This window comes from Stegodyphus dumicola, chromosome 8 (genome assembly GCF_044657685.1).
Source record: "Stegodyphus dumicola isolate Sdum_Otavi_A_Nest chromosome 8, ASM4465768v1".
Lineage (NCBI taxonomy): Eukaryota > Metazoa > Arthropoda > Arachnida > Araneae > Eresidae > Stegodyphus > Stegodyphus dumicola.
Window position 1 is genome coordinate 124,521,932 of NC_140775.1, and position 14,525 is coordinate 124,536,456.

Here is a 14,525-nt window from a genome sequence, read left to right on the forward strand (position 1 = left end):
CGGAGCAGAATCATATACTGTGACAACAGAACCTCAGATTCAAAAGACTAGAGCAGGTCGTACAATCAAAGTACCTAAGAGACTGGACTTATGAACTACTTATAATTTTCTTTTTGTAACTTATAAACTATTCACAATTTTCTTTTGTAAGTTAAATTTTTGAGGTAAAAATATTAACTTAGGTGGGAGGATGTGAAGTTGAACCTCTACCTGATTATTATCTTTATTTTGATGTAATTTAGTAAATCGCGATTGGCAACAGTTGAGTTTTTACATCTACGTTTTCGAGTTTGTTCTATTGTTTACTTTCGTTTTAAGTAATGTAATGACTTTTTGAGATGTTTTTCACGAGTATTTAAAAACTAATGAGTAATATTTTATACCATTTATGTTCTGAGTATTGCTTTGAGGTGTCAAAGCTAAAATTAACACTTAATTAGACTTGTAAATAGAATTGTAATATTAAACTGTTTGTGTTGTGACGAGATGTCTTTCATTGGATAATTGATTGTATACTCATTTTCCATCATAATTCTTCTGATATCGAAGGTAAAACGGGATAATTAGAGTATGCATAGTAAATGCAGAGAGATTCATATTATTAATTTTTATTCTGATTTTAAAAGGTGTAAAATTCTTGTGCATTCAAGCATATAATATCACTTTATGCTTAATTATTCTTAATATTTAAATACCTAAGCAGAATTTTTTACTAAACTGAAATGCGATGTCAACTGGAAATATAAAACAGTTTGAAAGCAAAGATTAAAATATTATTATGTCATAGAAGATAAGTGGAATTTTTAGGTAATTATAGCATTTTTTATGGAATTATTTCTTTCTGTTAAAGAAATCAAATCCTCTATACCTGAATTGCTATGCTAGATTTTATCAAATTTTAAAATTATGTTTTTTAAGGAATTTAACTTTTATTTAAACTGGTCTCAGAAAGCCTGTATATTGGTTTAGTTTTATTATGGTAAAGGACATTAAGGTTATCTGCCTGAGGAAAGGGATGTCTTCGAGGAAGACTTTCTAAGGAAAACCGACACGTATACACGTTACACATGGGGAAAACCACGCAGCCAGCCTGTTTGCCTGGATTCAAACCCAGGTCGGAACTACCAGTGTTCAGCGATTATATCGCTCGCCCGTTGGTCGGCAGAATAGGAAGTTGGAAGAAAATGTTATGGAGAAATAAATGCGTACAGCAACAGGCTGAGAAATAAGAGCTTAAACACAAAATTATCAGGAAATAAATTAGCCCAAAATTACTTAAAATCCTCGAAATAAACATTATAAACAGGAAACTTCAGATAATGTTCTTTAAAATATTCAGAAGGCACAAGAATATATTACGACTATATAGGCTAAAAAGAATATTCTTCATGCTTTTGCTTTAAAGCAGCTGTGATACTATAGTTCCGGTGAATAATTTTAACAGTAAGTTAAAATAAATTGCAATTAAATGTGTAAATACAAGATAAATGAAATTATCACAAGAATACATACAAATAAAAACCGAATTTAAAAATCAAAACATATTGGAAGTAAAATGTTGATTAAAGTTAAAACTATCCTAAAACATTTGAATAGAAATACAAAAGTTATTTAAAACATAAGCAAAAACACAAAGATACAAAGAAGCGGTAAATGGCAAATTAGCCTAATCCGAATTTCATTATGGGCTCTACAGGGGATATGTACAATGGTTTTCGAATTCAGCTAATTCCATATCGCGTTACGTCAAAACAGAAGAATCGAGACTGTACACGAAACTTTTTGATTATTCATCTGATAAAATAATCTAGATAAAAACTTAAGTCTCAATTTCTCTGCTTCATTTCCCGACGCGTCCGCTTGTTAAAAGTAAATGATAACTACATTAATGGTGTAAGAAAAAACTATACAAACTAGCCTGGTTAGGCAAATCTCCAAATTAAATTAAATAGCGAATTGCTATTAGTCAATAATTACAAGATTATTACAAGATTTTTAGGGAGGACCTAGTAGCTCAAAGAGTTAATATATACCAACCCTCTAATACCGATAACATTTCAAAATATTAACGAACGTCAGCAAAATCATCTTTCGCTGGAACTGCGCATTTAATTAATATATTTTGTTTTCCTTTAGAACTATTTTTCATACTTATGCGCCATATGCATGCGCTTCGAAAAATAACTACATCGCGCTTGAGTGCTTCATGATTTTGAATTTCTGAATCTTTATCTGAATTGGCAAAGAAGCAGATCCGATATGATCAAGTTTTCGTTTAACGGTTTGCATTTATAAACAATTTTACTAGAAATTGTGAAATTTCTAAAATTCCATTTAAACTCTAGGATATATAACCTTATGCTTTCTAAGCATGAGGATACAGTTCGCAGAACTTGTTGATGAAAGTCACGAATCTTGTTTTCTCAGAAATGAGATTTTGTTTTCCTTTTTTAAATTTATTGTCCACAATTCAGAAAGTATCTAAGGAAAGACGGTAATAAAGGTTTTCCCACTAAAACAGTAACCGCTCCGCTTACTTCCCTTCCATATCAATAAACAAGGTTACGCTATCACTTGTAATCTTAACTTTCAAGATCATTTTCAAGAGTTCTGTGTGCAAAGTTTAACCCTTCCGCCATTTTTTAATATGTGCTCTCAGGTAAACATCGGAACAACCGTATAAAAATTACGGATTCAAATTCCTTTTTCACGTGTGCGAGCCAGGAATTCAAACTGACTCTTTTCTCTTTTCACGTCTTTACGCTTTCTGAACAAAATCGAATTAGAATAGCGGTAAATAAATTACAGTGATAATGCTAGATGTCGGCTAATAATAATAAATCTCAGTGATAGGTAATTTTTGGAAAAGAAAACTGCTTGGGAAACAAGCAGATGATGTTTTCCAGACAAACCGTAGAGGAATATATCCTAGCCAATATTTTAAGAAATACGATATTTTATTAAAATATATCGCGCGTTAGATAACTTGCATTGAATAAATTTTACAAACTGAATTCCGGTTATTTAAGTACACGATAGCAGTGTTCTTTGTCATACGTACTAAGTAACGTCAAATCATGAAGTATAATTACAATTTACTTGCAGAAATAGAGTGACTTTAAGTGCAACCGTAAAAGTGCTGTGAATTTAAGTAAACGATTATCTCTTGAATCAAATGGATGAGAAACCTCCAATGGAAATTGAGTTAGGCAAAATAATCAACTTATATTTTGCCAAATTTGTTTCATTTCTAAAAAAGAAGGACCTATGTCTAATTGTCCTGGAAATGGAGAGCTTTATTAAAAAAAAGGGGGAACCATCATTTTTTTGTCGGATTCATTTTAAAATTATGTTAAACTGATAATGATTGCTATTTTAATTTCATATAATCATTCAACATTTCATAAAATCATAAACAAGTTTAGGGACATTTTAAAGTATTTATTACCTCTGCGATGCCATTAATACACAACTCGTAATTATCAAGCCATGGATATCTAAAATCTGAAGAGGTGGACATTATTTTCTGTTATTGATCCTTCTGTGTTTGAAGTTCCCCATTACTAGTCTATGTGACTTCAAATTAATGCCTTCAAGAAGTAATGTAATTAGTAACACTCCTGCCTAGTTCCTTTTGTTTTATAGTTTTACATTCAGCCATAAATCTTTAATTCAAAAACATAAATTGCTCTCAAATTGCTTTATACCGATATTAATTTGAAATTAAAATAATTTTATACTTTATTACAAGTGCTATAAAAATAGGCTATAAATAATTTCTCCATAAATAGAATATAAATGTTCAACATCTACTTGCCTCACAAGCTCAAGAATTTTTTCACCGCAAATATGCATAGTTCGTGCGCATTAAGAGTATGCGTGGAATTCACTATGACGCATTTACTAAAACAATACAATTTTGAACCTGTTGAAACTTCTCATCGTTTGACTAACATATTATTCAGTTCATCACCAACTTTCGTAAATATCAAACGCATTTTATTACCCATAGAAGATGAATATAGATAATCAGTACAAACGTGCTATGCTATATTTTTTATTTCCGTGTGGTGAATCTGCCAGGTTTGCAGCGATAAAAATTAATAGTGTACATGGTGAACACGCTATTAGTGTAAGGACTGCCCTGAAATGGTTTAAAAAATTTAAAGTTGGAAAAAGCAGCATTGATGATGAACTACGTTCAGTACGTTTTTAACTGTTAGAACCAAATCAAGCGATTAATTCAGAAGTTTATAGTGAACAACTTTGCCGTTTAAACTCAGAATTGATCAAAAAACGCTCACGATTGATGAATATCAAGAAAGTGTGGTTTCATCATGATAACGTTACATCGCATACGGCTCGAACAACGCTGCAAAAAAGTAGTGAATTTAATTGGGAGCTTTTGCCACATCCTGCTTACTCCCCAGATATTACAACAAGCGATTTTCACTTACTTCGTGGCTTACAATATTTTTACTGGGAAAAAAATTAAATTCTAAACAGGATGTACACAATGAACTTTCAAGGTTTTTTGCATCAAAACCAGAGTCTTTCTACAGTAATGGAATAAAAAAAGCTGCCTGTAAGATGGCGAGACATTGTAGATAATGGAGGAAAATATATAATTGATTAAAATGTTAAATTGTGTTTTTTATGTTATTTAAAAATTTACCAAAAATGCGCACGAATTTATGGGCTGACCCAATAGTATATATTCTATAAAAATACACTGACAGTGTTCCATGAGAATTTTTTTTTTTCAAGTAATGATTTTTCGACGATTTTCATCAACAGCCCGTGGAACGTTTTCAATTTTTTTTTTTCCCCCCCTTTTCTGCGTATCGAAAATGGCCAAGTCAGGCTAGATTTTCAGCTAATATGCCTCCATTCTCTAAGTAGGAAACCACTTGTAGACCCATTCTTTGCGCAAAATAACACACATTAAGGTTTCTGAGGCCCTAATAGTAGTTTCAGCTGTATTTTTACTTCCTTGTACGAAGCAAAAAGGAAGTATCGTAATCGCGAAAAGTTTCAGGCATCATATTTCAACGCAAATATACATTTTTACAGTGATCGAATACAATTTAACGATGGTTTTGCGTGACATCCGTACGTAATGAACAGAATAAAGGACTCTTTTCCCCCACAAAAAAGTTATAAAACTAATTCAAAATGACATCTGAAGAGAATTTTTCGTGACATCTGTGCGTACGTACGTATCTCGCATAACTCAAAAACGAGTAGCCTCAGAACGTTGAAATTTTGTATGTAGGACTGTTATAACATGTAGATTTGCACCTCGCATTTTGGTTGCAATCGGCCGCATCAAAAGCAAAGCATATAAATATATGTATGTGATATATATATAAATATATATCCACTTTGTTAGGCGGCTCGGTGATCTCAGTTTCTTTATTCTTATATGTTTGTAAATTGTGCATTTTTCGCTTTAAAAATAATTGAATTATGTTGTTCTTATCTTCCGGTTAAGGTTTTTATGCCTTTAGTAAATCTGTATGCAATATTTATAGAATTATCAGCAATTTAAAAGTTGTGCGAGTGCATCTAAGCCTAATTATTTTTGCCATGGCGGTCATGTTTTTTACATTTCAAACTTGGCAAAATAGTGATTTATTGCCAATCCAGAGAAACTAAGCTTCGCAACAACAACGATAACGCCTTCTTTTATTATTGCGAAGTACATCATGTTTAATCCGTTCTGGAATTTATTCGAGTTAATAAGTGTTTAAGATTTGCTTCGTAAATTTTAATATAGATATTTTGAATTTTTAATATATTTGAGCCTTGTAGAGGACTGAATTAATTGAATGAGAAATACTGAATCGTCTGTGAAAAATTGTTTCTTTCTCTCACTCTCTCTCTCTCTTTTTTTTTTTTTTTTTTTTTTTTGGTTTGTTCAATTTCTTTTATACATCGTTTTAGATTTATTATAATATTTGTTGAATAGGAGTTGTGACAACGATTAGATAATTCTTCAGATGAGTGCATTTATTCTATTGTGGTTTATGCGCTATCGACGAAGTAGATTTAATTCAATCCAATACGTTTAAATGAAATGCAAGAAAAAAATGCTTATAATTTAATATTTCGCACAAGGATGTCATGTGGTGTACACATCAGATTTTTTTATCTTACAAGAATCAACATTTATGCGCAAATGTCTTCCATGCATTCAGAGCATTACAAGAATTTCTGCATGTTATGAGTGTGATACACACAAAGAAGTACCAAGGATGAACTACACACCACGAAATGACTGTAGCCTTTGTATTTTCGACTTACCTAACACTAAGCAGGTTTCATTTTTCAGTTTATTAAAATATATTCCACAATACTAACATTAGTGTTACTGTTATCAATAGACGAATAACTAAAATAAATTAAAGGAAATATAAAAATTACTAAAATATATGAATACTTAAAAATTATTGTTTCTGTTTAAGTTGTTTTTCGTGATTTACAAAACTTATCAATACTCATATAATGAAAAGTATCTAAAAAGAAACGATAATTTAAATTCGAATAAAAAACTGACATGACCAGTGGGTTGTAATACAAACAACGTCAATTTCATATTATATTTGAGAAATATAAAAGTAAATAAGTTTCTCGAAAAGAAGAGACATTTAACAATCAAAAATACATTTTTAAAGTTTCTTTAGTGATGAATTGATTGTGCCTGGTTATAACAATCTACTAAAACAGAAAATTCTTTAAAATTCATTTTAAATATCGAAATCTGAAATTATGGGAAAATGAAACTTCAGTAACGAACAAACACTGTTGTTGAATTTTTAAATTAAGAATAATATATATAATATATACTTGTATTTTTGAATTTAAAAATATTTCTATTTTTAAATTAAGATATAAATTTAAAGATAAGGAAAATAATGGAAAGAAACCATACTGAATATTTTAAATGTTTAATAGCATTTATCATTTAACAATACTAATACTAGTACTGAGATCATGCACAGAAAGCGGTTAGTGAAAAGTGGCTACAATAGATATCGAATTCGCTAGTAGATGGTGCTGCCATCTACTGGTGAATTCGCTATACTTTTCAAAGTATATAATTATTCATCAAAGGGCAATTAAAAGCTGTAGTTTAAAACACTTTTAATTGTAACATACAATGCAAACACGACGAGAAGGATTTTGCATTTCCAAAATTTATTTCTGTAACTCTCCGTTTTAGCCGAGCGAAATGGAACATCGAAGAAACAGTTAAAACTGCAGCAACAAATAATTTTTTAATCAATATATAGCTCTTATTATTCAGTATATCGAACAATTATTTCACTCGCATTGGTTTATCCATCGTTTCATCACAGAAGCCAATGCAATGCTAACCAATTTGTTATTCGTATTTATTTAATGTATTCCAAGGTATAAAATAATGTATGTGCGCGTGTGTGCGAGAGAGACAGAAAAAAAGGGAGGGAGGGGGAAAAATTGAGAAAAGATACCGTATTTACGCCAATCTAATGCGCATCGTTTTTGGCCAAATGAAGTATTCAAAATTGGGGTGCGCATTAGATTCGAGTGCAAAGTTCGCCGATGACGTCGACCAAATTTAAATTGTAACAATGGATTACTGTATTTCTCGACTACATTTACCGTTACATTTATCGTTGACACATTATTGCATAGAGGATACAAACTGCAGAGTACGTAGTCACGAAATGGAGGGCAAACAGAGAAGAATGTCATATGACGCTACTTTCAAACGTAAAGTAATTCTTTATGCTGAAAAAAATGGCAATAGAAAGGCAGGGAGAGAGTTCAACGTAGCTGAGAGCAATGTTCGCTTGTGGCGGCAACAGAAATTGGCACTGTTTGCAACTAAAGATTCAATAAATTCCTCATACTATTGATGCGCATTACATTCGCCGACAAACAATTTTTTTATTACTTAAAGTTTTAAAATGGGGATGCGCATTAGATTCGCATAAATACTACTTTCCAGTAAATATTCCTATTAGTCACGAAAGATATCAGCGTAAGGTAAGAAGATATTCTGTAGCATCTTTAAAATATGAAGAAGTTATGTTCTTCTATGATTCCACTTTTAATGTTAGGTAAAAGTGATCACATTTTTAAAGGAGCCAGTGTGGAACAAGACAGTTTCCATAAGGCCCTCTCTCGAAGCAGAAGAAATTAGTTTATATCTTAAACTGATAAATTCAGGCCATTAATCTTCTCAGTCGAGCTTTTTCAGTTGCTCAACTATTACTGTGAAACCTCCCAAAAGAATCCCACACTTCGAAGTGATTTCTCTCTTACGTGAAAGTGGATGCCATAGAGAATTATGACTATCAATAATATTCAATGCCAGTATTTATTTGTATTCTCAGAAATACTATCCGCTTTTAAAGATGGTCGCGTAGAAGTTTTCAGTTTATTCAGTATCGAAATGTGCGTTAAACTACTGCGTATGTTCTCGTTAAACGAAGTACTGTTATTAATGTCATAGATTTGAGGAGGGAAACCATGATTTTTCTCATTGTTGGGAAAATCTTACTCTCTTTTGCTCGATTTGAAGATCATACTTGGACAGATGCTTAATTTTGGAGATTTCATGTCTTTCTAAACACTATATTCCACTGAATAGTTTTAATCTTTCATGTATAAAAGCAAATGTAACAGAAATCCAGGAATTTTCTACAAACTTGTCTCTTCGTAGACCTTTTGAATTCTGTAAAACGTGAATCTAGTAAGCAAGATTATTTGATTTTTGAATACATTTCTGAATCCACGAAAGCATCTTCATGACCTATGAATCGGAACTAACAAAATTGTTGTCCACTTTATTTACAGCAACCAGAAATTTCACAGAAGACAGGGCATAATCAAAAATCTGTTGTTACATACTGTACTTCGGTTTAATGAATTAGCCATCCAACGGCATATATCATTTTCAGAAAGTCAAATATCACACGATGTAAACAAACGGATTGTCATATTCCTGATTAACACTGTGCTATCATGAATTTCATCGTATCTGTAAAGTATAAGCTGAAAAGATTTCACACCATATTTTGAACAAATGCTGCTCACAATTTACCTTTCTTTCTGAGCCTGAGTTAAATTTTCCCAGAAATTTTTTTATTTTTTAATTGTAGAAATCAAAAAGTGCTGAAAGGGGGAAAAACTTCATTTTCAATTACTGTATATGCCCAGTTTCGGAAATATAATAATTTATTTTTAAATAACTTTGTAATTACAATTCTCTCCTTACTTATACTCTTTTAAAAATGGAGGGTAAGTGTCCTTTTCTTCCACAAGGAGAGTAAAACCGACCAATTCTTTTTTCGCTTGCAAAATGTGCAATATATGCTACTTGATAAATTACAGTGTAAACTTAAACAAATATGTTTTTTCATAAAACAAACGTTCAAAACAAGCGTTTGACAATATTGTGAAAGTCTGAATTCTTCAGATCAATATGTTCCGTTAATTTCCACACTATTATTTAAATCTAATTTCACAGATTTGTATTTTCTGTCTCCTTCTTTTCTGTCAGCTGACGATTCAATTCTGGAAAAGAAATAATAATAAATATATAAAAATCTGAAAGCTTTCAGATTGTATATTACGCCCAAAGGGGCGTTTTTTTAACGTTTTGTGTGTTACCTTTACATATGAAATATCATGTTCTTCACACTTAAACCATACAATTTAATTCAACAGCAATATTACAAAATATTTAAAAGAGCATATCTTTAGAATTTCCGATACACAGTCTCGCGTGCAGGAGATAAAAATTTTTTTTTTCGTATAGTGGTGCCATTGCTCGCTTTGAAATCGTTGATTTTGTTAATAAAAATTCTTAAATGTTTGACAAAATATGAAAGAGGTAATAAAAAAATTTCAAATTCAAAATGTGGCCTTCCAGATGCCCATATTAGAATGGAGGACTACGTTATTCAAAATTTGATATCTCTAGGTACTGTTGTTTTTTCACAGTGCGAGAATTCAAGCATATTCTTCATTATTTAATTTCTTTAAATATAATGCAGAGATCTAATATTTGGTGGCAACAATTTGAAAAGAGAACCGGCATTTATAGCGAACCGACGCAAAATGCCAAAACGAAATTAATAGCCCTTCTGGGCTAACGCCTTTTGGGCCAAAAAAGTTAATAATCTTAGAAGTTAATAATTTTGGAAAAAAGTTAATAATTTTGGAAAGAAATAATTATTTCTTTGAAAAAAGATATATTTTCATGCACATAGATTTTAAACCATGAAAACTAGAATGTGTTAACGAGATTTCATCCAATTGCTATGAAGTAACATGAAACATAAAGCATATAGATTTTTTAAAGTACATTATTTCATGTACGCTTTTAAATAACAATGCTTTTCAGACTCTAATACCCATGTTTTTAGTGATGAAGCCATATTAAAATTGCTATATGTCTTTTGATGCGGTAGTATGTTTTCAACGCTATCGTAGTGCCAATTCAGAACGCATAAAACGGAATCAACACAGAAGAGTCCTGAAGAAATTAACATAGAATCACATGTTTCTGAAAGATTTACAATCAAAATACAACACTCAAATGCATCAATTAATAAATCATTTAAAACTTTATACATAATGAGTAGAACTAATAGTCAAAAAAGATCTGTTTCAATTTTACGGCAAAAAATTAATAAATTGCCGGTAGTTTAAGAAGTTATGCACCTGTAAGAAAACTTCGCGGGGAAAAATTGAAAGAGAAACCATTATCAAGGCTTTTAAGAAATATGATATAAGTAACTCATTGAATGGTACTGAAAGGGATTTATTTATTTATTTTGAAATGAAATGTCAATAATATTTCACAGACAGGAATAAAGATAGCAACACTATTTGCATTCAAGTGACAGTAGCTAGATGAGTGAGGATAAACAGAATGCACTTGGTACAAGTCATGGTACCAATAATTTAAAATTAATAGCTTGCTAATACTCTTCTACGTAAGAAACAATTATATCTCACCTGTTGAGGGTGCATCTTAGAATCCGCCTCTTATCGTCCGAAAAATGCTATATTCTTATTCCCGATAATTTACAAATTATATAATGGAGCACTAAAGCAGTTCACTGAAAGTTTAACTTTTAAAAAAGCTACGGCGGACTTCTCGTAAAAGTATATTTAGCATTCTATGAAACTAAACTGTCAAGTGGAAAATATGATTACCCAAAATGTATTTCATTACACATTTGTACTGAAAATAAAAGCAAGATTAGAAAATTAGCAGCAAAAAATATATAGAGATTCATCTTGAGTTCTTAACTTGATTCAGCTTCTAATTATACAGCTCTAAATTCGAAAATGCCTTTTCCAGTTGCCTACATACAACTCTTATGTTTCTAAGAATGTTGTTCAGATTCCTATTTTAAGCTTAGAAAACAACTAAAATACTAAAATAATTATTAAACCAACATTGCAACAGAAGAAAATTTTGTCCCCCCTCCTTCTTCTAATCATTAAACTGCTCTTCTTTTGCTTCCTTTTATTGGTCTCTTTTTATTTTGCAGTGTTCTATCACACACTGAAAGGACAAAATGTTGTAATATACACTTATTTATTTAATATCGTGTGCATCCAGTTTTTAGTGAGTTGTTGGCAGTGATTATATACGTTCTTTTTGCAAAAATAAATAACTAACTAAAAAGGAAGAAGAAACAAGCCTTAAAAATTAATCCAGTTTCCTCGAAATTTTGTATACAAGTATTGAAATGATTAAATTTTCAAAGTCAATGAGTGTTAACATCGGTTGTAGCGCCACTGTTACTACTTCGTAGCAAGCATTGTATAAAACAAGGAGCAATTAACATACGGTTTATCTTTTCTTGTAGTCATCGTTGCAGTTCCCGGGAGATCAAACCAATGACGAGGCGACGATGTCGAAAACCTTGCAGACAACTGAACGAATTTGAACGTGGTCGCATGGTAGGGCTGAGTGAAGCGGGCTGGTCATACCGAGCAATGAGCCACCACCTGCACTGTAAGAGCACAGCTGCGCAAAGATGCTGAAAACGGTTGCTGCAAAGTATTTATCAGAAGAATCAAGACTCTTCAAGGCGAAGATACACGAATGCAAAGCAAGATCGGATGACTGCATGACAGGCCCAAACTGCCCCAGTAGCATTATTGTCCTCTAAATGCGTGCTAAAGCCTCTTCCACACCGCCAGTGGCAGCTTCACCTTTTCACAACGCTAGGCGGATGCGGGGTTTCTTTAAGGCGTCTGCCTGTAGCCCCATAACACTGACAGAGTCATCTGGTGTGATTTCATAGCCGATTATCATGGCTGCCAGCAACTGGCATCATATAATGATGACCACTGGGTCCATGTGTGAGGATAGGCGGTCTCAATAACCCTTTTTTCTACAAAGAAGCAGGGCCATTACCCTTAATGTGATGGTGTGGGGTGCTATCTTACGACCAACAGCCGAACGATATGTTGATGTCATCCTGCGGTTCTTTGCATTGCTCTTCACACCATGCCATCCTACAGCCATTTCCAACAGCATAACGCTAGACCCCATACACCTCGCGTATCTCTACTCTCGAGCTGTTGCTATTCTTCCTTGGGCAGAAAGTTCACCAGACCTTTTGCTAATCGAACACATATGGGATATAGTACACCGCCAGATTCGAGTACCTCGAAATGCCGCAGATCTGGAGTAACAGTTGAGGAATGCCTGGCAGAAAGTATCGCAGGGTGAGATTAGAAATCTTTACGACTCCTTATCTCAACGTAAACAAACATTCATCTGTGCCAGGGAGGGTTTTCACCAATTGCTAAATTAAATATTCAATGTGCAATTGCTAGCCACTGATCGGGCCTATGACCTTGAATGTTTAATCATCTCATTACCCGTGCATGATTTTTACGCTTATTTAACATCTATAAAGCAATCACGTTCTTCATGGCGCTTTTGTTTTTTTTCTCGAAAGAGTGTATACGGAGTTCTTCATGGACGAAACTGATTCCGAGCAAACTTATATGATTTTTACGCATATTTAACTTTTATAAAGCAATCACGTTCTTCATGGCGCTTTTGTTTTTTTTCCCAAAAGAGTGTATATAGAGTTCTTCATGGACGAAACTGATTCCTAGAAAACTTATATAAACCCTACCCAAATTGTTGCGCCGCCTTAAATTTCTTCATTAATTTAAACTTGGCAAAATAAATCTACATTTTTTCAGTATGTAGATATCATGAAACTATAAATTGGCATCAGCATCGATGATAGATACAGTCAGTCATCGAAAGTGATGTCTTTAGAACCGTTATTCGTGAGACTAGTCTTCAACTCTCTATATCTAGCTCTAACAGGCTTTTACAAGTTCAAAATTAATCACTTTCTGTTCTGTCCCTCGTAGACATGTGTCCAACTCTCCTTTCCCCAATAACTTGCTTTGCCAAGGCGTAAGGAACCGGCATGTATAAATTAAGGAATCTTCCAAAAATTCTTATCAAATCTGCTATACTCTAGTTCTTCAACACTAAATCTGCTACTCTATTAGTTCTTGATATTCTTTGAAGGTGCAAATTATTCAGCACTGACAGCAGGATTTAAAGTAACATTTATGGCCTTTTTCCTCCATTTGCTTAAAAGTTCAACTTTATTTCATACACCTCTACTAGGCATTTGTTCAGCATGCGAAGCTTTCGAGGCATACCATTAATTTGAAGAGAGATTTTAATAGCAAATACTTGGTTCTTCTCTGACATCGCGCTGTAAATCGCTAAATGCTTACCAGCATTAAAATTTAACAGCCTAAAGCTGCGTTCTTTTATAATACCATTTTCCGGAACCGCGTTTTGGATGTAATATCTGAAAAGCTGAATTATCCAACGCAGTTTGTCAACCTAACATGAAATTTTATGTGGGGAAGTTAGGCATTGTTTCAAACAATTTTATTTTTACAAAAATCTCCTTGTTAAATAAGAAGCCTTATCTGAATGGCTGACAAGTTACAACTTTCCAGAATGTGAACATGAGCCCACGAGCAGCCGAGCGGTCAAATCGCTTAACACTGGTAGTTCGGTCCGAGGTTCGAATCCCGCGAACGGGCTGGCTGCATGGGTGTTTTCATGGTTTTTCCCATGTGTAATGTGTATACGAGCCAGTTTCCCTTAGAAAGTCCTCCACGAAGGCATCTCTCCTCTTAGGCAGATAGCCCTCGAGGCTTTGCCATAATCACACACACCAGAATGTGAACATGAATTGAACACTTTTTATCAAAACCTGCTGTTGGAAACTGAGATGTACTACATACATTAAGACTTTTGAATTGATATTGCAGAAATAAAAATTAGTTTAAATAGAACAGGAAACTTTCAAACCATGATCAATAATATTAATTCAATCAGTACTTACGAGTTTTCCTGGCGAACGCGGAAGTTAGAGTATGATAACCATTTCGGTGGAAGTTTAAAGGAACAAATCCCTCTTAATTTAATTAGGTAATTTAACAGATACGAGCTACGA

At 32.8% G+C, this 14,525-nt stretch overlaps 1 protein-coding gene across 2 annotated transcripts in view; it reads right to left on the minus strand.

The window, feature by feature from the left end:
* Positions 1 to 6,940: 6,940 nt before the first annotated feature.
* The window catches only part of LOC118203728 (putative sodium-dependent multivitamin transporter), a 58,057-nt gene continuing 50,472 nt past the window's right edge, over positions 6,941 to 14,525 (minus strand). For both annotated transcript variants that reach the window (XM_035376013.2, XM_085822364.1), the window contains one exon: positions 6,941 to 9,567. In XM_035376013.2, coding sequence (XP_035231904.1) covers positions 9,471 to 9,567 — 97 coding nt within the window. In that variant the 3' untranslated portion in view covers positions 6,941 to 9,470. The remainder of the gene's footprint in view (positions 9,568 to 14,525) is intronic.